This window comes from Brachionichthys hirsutus, unplaced genomic scaffold (genome assembly GCF_040956055.1).
Source record: "Brachionichthys hirsutus isolate HB-005 unplaced genomic scaffold, CSIRO-AGI_Bhir_v1 contig_1146, whole genome shotgun sequence".
In the NCBI taxonomy this organism is placed as follows: domain Eukaryota; kingdom Metazoa; phylum Chordata; class Actinopteri; order Lophiiformes; family Brachionichthyidae; genus Brachionichthys; species Brachionichthys hirsutus.
This window is the reverse complement of record NW_027180754.1, coordinates 28,152-35,010: the sequence shown is the minus strand read 5'-3', so window position 1 is coordinate 35,010 and position 6,859 is coordinate 28,152. Positions and strand designations below refer to the sequence as shown.

General features: G+C 52.1%; 1 protein-coding gene and 1 pseudogene across 2 annotated transcripts; both read right to left on the bottom strand.

The window, feature by feature from the left end:
* Positions 1-240: 240 nt before the first annotated feature.
* Positions 241-1,115, bottom strand: LOC137916649 (voltage-gated potassium channel KCNC1 pseudogene; annotated as a pseudogene).
* A 1,757-nt stretch (positions 1,116-2,872) lies between these two features.
* Positions 2,873-6,509, bottom strand: LOC137916647 (coiled-coil domain-containing protein 107-like). 2 transcript variants are annotated; one of them, XM_068759618.1, is made up of 7 exons: positions 6,441-6,509; positions 6,211-6,355; positions 5,050-5,264; positions 4,899-4,968; positions 4,690-4,780; positions 4,109-4,218; positions 2,873-3,887 (listed from the first exon to the last, which is right to left on the bottom strand). In XM_068759618.1, exons 2-7 carry the CDS (start codon positions 6,350-6,352, stop codon positions 3,499-3,501), a joined length of 1,017 nt encoding a protein of 338 aa, XP_068615719.1. In that variant the 5' UTR covers positions 6,353-6,355; positions 6,441-6,509; the 3' UTR covers positions 2,873-3,498. The 2 variants fall into 2 exon arrangements, with proteins under 2 accessions (XP_068615719.1, XP_068615720.1); XM_068759619.1 differs by having other exon boundaries at positions 5,050-5,261; positions 6,211-6,497.
* Between the last annotated feature and the right edge of the window lie 350 nt (positions 6,510-6,859).

Sequence of the window (6,859 nt, the reverse complement as noted above, 5' to 3'; positions counted from 1 at the left end):
GTAATGATAATAAAAAGAACAAAATCACTGCGTTATAACACATTATGGGATGTGTGGCTAAAATAAGCAGCATCAAAGTGGAACAAATGTTTGGCTCATGGAGCTGAGAATCTCCTGCTGCGTTAAAACCTTGTTGGATCATGACAAGTGGAAAAAAAGCTCCAAATTCCGACTCGAACATGAGTCACAATAATCAGTAGTGATAATGTAACTAAATCAAACGTTACTTTAGTTTCTCGTTTAAAATGTGAGAATGATTTGTGAAGGGAAAAGCAGCAGCGAGGTGTGACGCGCGGCCCTGGGCGCGGCGGAGCGCCCCGGACGCGGCGTGGAGCCCCGGACGCGGCGCGGAGCCCGGACGCGGCGCGGAGAGCCCCGGACGCGGCGCGGAGAGCCCCGGACGCGGCGGAGAGCCCCGGACGCGGCGGAGAGCCCCGGACGCGGCGCGGAGCCCCGACGCGGCGGAGCCCCGGACGCGGCGGAGAGCCCCGGACGCGGCGCGGAGCCCCCGGACGCGCGGAGAGCCCCGGACGCGGACGCGGCGGGGGGAGCCCTTACCCTCGCCGCCCTGGAGGAGTACGGATCCTCGAATAGATTCCAGATCACCGGCTGCCACTTCCTCCACCGGCTGACGTCCCCGTCGCGCGGGCGCGTCCTCGACGCGGAGCCTCTTCCCGACCTCCTCGTCCTCGTCTCCGTTGCTGTCCACGTTGAGCTCGAACACGTCGAGCGCCTCCTCCGCGTCGCGGTGCTGCCGGTAAGTCATCCAGCAGCAGGGCTCCACGTCCGTCTCGTCGATGCCCCAGAAGGACAGCTCCTCCTCGAACAGAGGTCCGCACACATCCGCCGGGCAGTGAGCTTCCCGGTGCGGTAGTAGTTCAGCACGTAGGCGAAGACGCCCGGGTGGCGGTCGAAGAAGTACGCGTTGGTCCGCGCGTCGTACTCGATGAAGCCGGGCACTTGTTGCAGCTGATCCAGCACGGAGTGGATGTCCGGGTCGGAGGCGAGCAGCGCCAGGCGCGTCCCCGGCAGCGTCTTCAGGGTGCTCTTGTAGTTTCGTGCCTGGTGCCCCCGACGTTGAGGATTATCCTCTCGTTGTCGTCAAACTTGCCCATCGCTGTGTGTCAGACATGGCTTGGATGGAGAGCGGAGGTAGCGGCGAGCCCGACGCGCGCACACGCACGCACACACACACACACACACACAACACACACACACACAGCGCTGTTTACAAACGCTCCGGCGTGTCGGTGCGCAGCTTCTCGGTGTCGCCCGTCGGGTGACGCCTTCGTGGCTGTTGATGGGGCGAGGGGGGCGTCCATCGTGTGCCGCTTGAAGGTCGTCGGTTTGAATCCCGCAGTCCGCTCCGAGGGGCGGACGAGCTCAGCCGGCGGCTCCAAACGCGCTGCGCTGCGCCTGCGTTGCGCGTCTCCTGCGTTCCCTGCCTTTTTCCAAAGGCGCACAGCCGGCTCGTCTGCAATGGGCGCTCTTCTTCTGTCGTGCGTGTTGAGCTCCATCAACATCTGGTTCAAACTGTTTCGTGCGTGTCTGTGTTGCATCCGCAGCTGGATTGACTTTGAGAGTCACTTTTGTCATTGACACCCCCCCCCCCCCCCCCCCAACCTGCTGCCTCTCATTTGGATTGAAATTGAAGCAGCTGTCAAAGTTTGAATTTTGACACCTTTTAATGTTTTACTAATGAGGCCATTCATCACAGGACCATAAGGACCCCTTAGCGGGGTCATAGCGGCCCCTGTCTAGAAACAGCTACCCTTCCTCTCCAAAATAGCGAAAGCGATTCAGTCCCCCCCCCCCCCCCCCTGTAATATCTTATCTATAAATAGAGCAGCCAGTTCGCTGATCTTTATCGGGAATCAGAGAGAAAAATAAAACTCTATCGCAGAGCCAAGGTCCTTCGGTCAGAGAAGCAGTCGCCTCAGAAAGGACTGGAAGGATCAATTCCTGTGCCAAATTCACAAACCACCACAGTCCAGCGACGAGAGGCTGTGCGGGGCGTCATGGCAACATGCACAGCATCACTGGTACCCATTCATCACGGCTTCGGGTCATTGCCAACACAAAAACTGCTAAATTAAAGCATCCAGTCAATCATGCGCAGTTTTGTAATGGAGTATATTGAAACATGTCTGGCGACGCTCTCTTCATCTGTGACGTCACGTAAATGCTGCTGGTTCAAACGCCAGCTTATTGCTGTATTGCTTGAGGTAATTTTTCACAACAATTTATCAGCATCCAACATCAGCGGAAATGTTTTTTTATTTCTAGTCCGGCATGATCCTGAAAGAAGCAGCGGAAGGAAACACTTTTTCGTGTTTTAGTATTAAAACCAATATTATTATTTTCCTGCTAACCATGACGCTGGACAAAAGAGGATTCAACTCTGTTCTCCTGATAGCCAGGCTAATTGGTGATGAATCACAGACCCCCCCCCCCCCCCACACATGAGAAGGCGTAAACAGAGACTGTTTTCTCCAAACTACTGCAGTTCTGAACGAGGCCAGTTTGAGTTGATTTTGCAGGGAGGGATGGATGGATGGATGAGCTATGGACACCCAGTCTAAGACCCGTTATGCGTTCTTTTGGCTCCATCTGCAGGACAGAACGAGCTGAGTGGAATATGGAGTCAGCGACCGACAAGAACCGACAGCAGATCCTGCTGCTTCTAAACCCCGACGCGCTCCAGCCGGGACCTCTTCCATCGTTCATCCATTGATCATAAACTGCGTGACTTTTGATTAAACCGCGTGCCGTCAGCAGCGTGCACATTTTCGGGTTAGAATACAGGTAACAGGTTGTTTTTTTTTTTTAATGGGAAGTAAAAGAATGAAGATTCTTTTTTCATGCACACAAATATGTGAAAGCCAATCGAGAGTCTGTGTTAATCCAACCGTTCTCCTTTTGTTTAATAATGGACTTGATTCGTTCATAGAGCAGTTTCTTGTTTTGTAGCTGCAAAGTGCACTTTATTGTGCATACTTTGTAAAATACACAATTATGTACATTTTGTTATATAAACTATTTTAGTATATTCTAAATGCGTATAATTGAAAGAATTATAATTTCAGTCGCTTTGTATGTGGCCCCCGCAATAAAAATCCCTGACATAAACGGGGGGGACCGCCATCATGGCGACACCGTTAGATATCACTGGATTTAACTGAAGAGTTAAAATATACATACATGGATATTGAAATATAAATAAGCTCCCTGCTTTTGTTTAGCTGCATAGTAATCTGTTACCTCTGAGGGATTAAAAAGCACAATTTGACAAAAAAAATATTTAAGGAAAAACACACACACACACACACACATAGGTCAGAACACAACAAAACTCGAGCCTCTTGTTAGCGTCCTCTCTCCTGTGGTTATTTGTTTAATGAATAGATAGACAGAGCTTTTGGAATGATAGCTTTTGGTATAATAAATATTCAGGATAAACTGCAACATTTTTTACAGTGCACAAGTCCTGCGGCGGCTTCATTCAGGCCTGTTGCGTCGTCTGAGGCCCGACGGAGGCCGCTCGGCTCCAAGCTCCTCAACATTTGACTCAAATGACTTCTTCGTTGGATGAATGAGCTGAGAGTCCTCCAGTCCGTCATTGCTGCTGCGCTCCTCCTCCCTACTGTCCTCCTCCTCCTCCTCCTGATGCGCTGCTTCCCCCTCCTCCTCCTCCTCCTCTGGTAGGAGCTCCTTCATCTCCTCACCTTCCGTTGCAGCTTCCATACATTCTTCATAAACCTTTCCAGGAGCTTGCGCGTCTCCTGCCGAGCTCCGCTCCTCTACCGGGGACTCGCCCGCCGCCGCGGAGGCATCACCGACTCCCAGCGACTCTATGAGGTCGTCCAGGTTGCGTCCGCAGGATGCTTCTGAAAGTCACAAACCGCACAAAGTCACTGTAAAACAACAGTTAAAGAACATTCTGCTGTCAATCCGCTCAAAAGAGACAGGAAAAACTTCTGAGAAAAGTTCTCAGGAAGTTGGACGAGTCAGACGTGACAATTTAGAGTCGACCCTCCTCCATAGATGAGATGCGTCTGTGTCTCAATGTGGCTGCTGGTATTTAGAGTTCTGCTGGGGACGCGCCCACCGTTGACGTTCAGCGGCGGACACTCCATTCCTCTCTTCTTCATCAGGTGGCGGATGGTGTGAAGCTGAGACATGATCTCGTTCTTCTGCTCCTGGGCCACCGACTTCACGCTGGAGGAGGGAGGAGAAGTGAAAAGCACACCGTGATGACGACGGAAGCTTCTCTGAGCAAGTGGTGGGAATTCTGCTCTCTCACTGGAGGAAGCGGCGCTGCAGGAAGGTCGACAGACAAGCTAGCTAGCTTGATACGTCATTAGCATGCTAGTTACAACGATTTGATTGGAGGTTCTGCTTTTTTGCTGAAACACAGGTAATATAATCCTGTTTGCACAGAGTCCGAGGACGCGGCGTTCAGCACACACACACCTGCAGACCGCGAGGCCTCCAGCACACACACACCTGCAGACCGCGAGGCCTCCAGCACACACACACACACACCTGCAGACCGCGTGGCCTCCAGCACACACACACACACACCTGCAGACCGCGAGGCCTCCAGCACACACACACACACCTGCAGACCGCGAGGCCCCCAGCACACACACACACACACCTGCGGACCGCGTGCAAACTGACACTCACCAGTTGGTGAGCGGGTCCAGTTGGGTGAGGATGGAATTGAGCATCCTCTCCGTCTGTGTGAGCCTTTGTTCCAGCTCGTTCAACTGGTTCTCTGAAAAACAAGCAAAAAGACACACACACACACACACACACACACACAAGGAATGAAAGTACACACCATAAACAAATATATAAATATATATCTGAACAAAGGTGCTGTGCAAACACACCTGCCTCTGCTGACTTTTTGGCTCCCTTTGCGAACTTGTCCTTTTGTGCCTGGTCATCGGCCGACTTGATCTGTGAGAGAGAGAGAAATCAATCAATCAATCAACGATAGCGTTTTGCGTACGCTGCGGTGTTGCAGATATCGCTACATACCTTTAAAAACTTGTAGGCTGCGAACACTCCAACGCCGATGGCGTAGAGCGGCATCAGCGTGAACACGTAGCCCTTGTTGCTGCTGGATTTGAACTTGTCGTTCTTCAGCTCTTGCTCCATCAGCTTCTTCATCTGCTGCACGCTCTCTGGGTTCTGAGGAGAACCCAGAGAACCGATGGGCTGACTTCTTACTGCGCCGGGCCCTGGACCCGCTGCTGCAACATGGGACGTCACGGAGACAAAAACAAATGGACGGATAACGACGTTTCTAAGAAAAATGAAGGCAGCGTTTGAGGAGTCAGCGTTGAATAAATCAAGATGACACATTTAAACAAGCTTGTTATCAGGAAATTATGTTTCCTGTGAAAGTCTAACCGAACTGACCCCCTAAACGACTTTGATCTATAAAGGGCTGCAAATGTGCCACTGCAGCTAGCTACAGTGCTCAGGCTAGCTGACAGGCTAGCTACCGTGGCACAGGCTAGCTGACAGGCTAGCTACAGTGGCACAAGCTAGCTGACAGGCTAGCTACAGTGGCACAAGCTAGCTGACAGGCTAGCTACAGTGGCACAAGCTAGCTGACAGGCTAGCTACAGTGGAACAGGCTAGCTAGCTACAGTGGCACAGGCTAGCTGACAGGCTAGCTACAGTGGAGCAGGCTAGCTGACAGGCTAGTTACAGTGGCACAGGCTAGCTGACAGGCTAGCTACAGTGCCACAGGCTAGCTGACAGGCTAGCTACAGTGGCACAGGCTAGCTGACAGGCTAGCTACAGTGGAGTAGGCTAGCTGACTGGCTAGCTACAGTGGAGCAGGCTAGCTGACAAGCTAGCTACAGTGGAGTAGGCTAGCTGACTGGCTAGCTACAGTGGAGTAGGCTAGCTGACTGGCTAGCTACAGTGGAGCAGGCTAGCTGACAGGCTAGCTACAGTGGAGTAGGCTAGCTGACTGGCTAGCTACAGTGGAGCAGGCTAGCTGACAAGCTAGCTACAGTGGCACAGGCTAGCTGACAGGCTAGCTACAGTGGAGTAGGCTAGCTGACAGGCTAGCTACAGTGGAGCAGGCTAGCTGACAGGCTAGCTACAGTGGCACAGGCTAGCTGACAGGCTAGCTAACCTGTAAGAACAGTGTTGCTGCGTGTTGACATGCGTGAACCTCCCTACCTTTCCTGCCGTAGCGAGAGTCGAACCGAGTCTCCTTCGCTCCGGGTCCGCCACCGACGCCAAACAGCCTGGGCAGGACGACGAACATGAACAGCACAGCCGTGAAAGCCAAGGCGACTTGATGCGATGCGGACAGAACCATCCTCTGGACGGAGAAGACGCAGACTGCTCGAGGCGCCCCGTCGAAATAAAGCGCAGCCGTCTCCAAACAGTAGCGGGGATAAGGTTACCTCTCAGGCGGGCGGGCAGCGAAACAGCAGCGTTACATTTGCGGCTGACCCAGCTGGTGCCGCCCCCGAAACACGGCGCTCCGCTGCGGTGTAACAAAAACAAGCACAGGACTTCCGGGAGAGGCGTTTTCAGAATAAACGCATGAACTATATTTTCTATTATTATTATTATTATTATTATTATTATTATTATTACAGTGGTCTTCACTACGAAACAAGGAATTGTTGATATGACATGGCTGCGGAGTTGTTAGTATAAATACTAATAATAATAATACATCTATCCATTTTAATCCGTTTATCCGGGGTCGGGTCGTGGGGGCAGCAGATGAACCGTACAGAATAATTTATTAACATGTCAATGGCAGCAGTTAACTCGTTATGCATCAGCACAAATCACAAAAACACATTTAAGTACA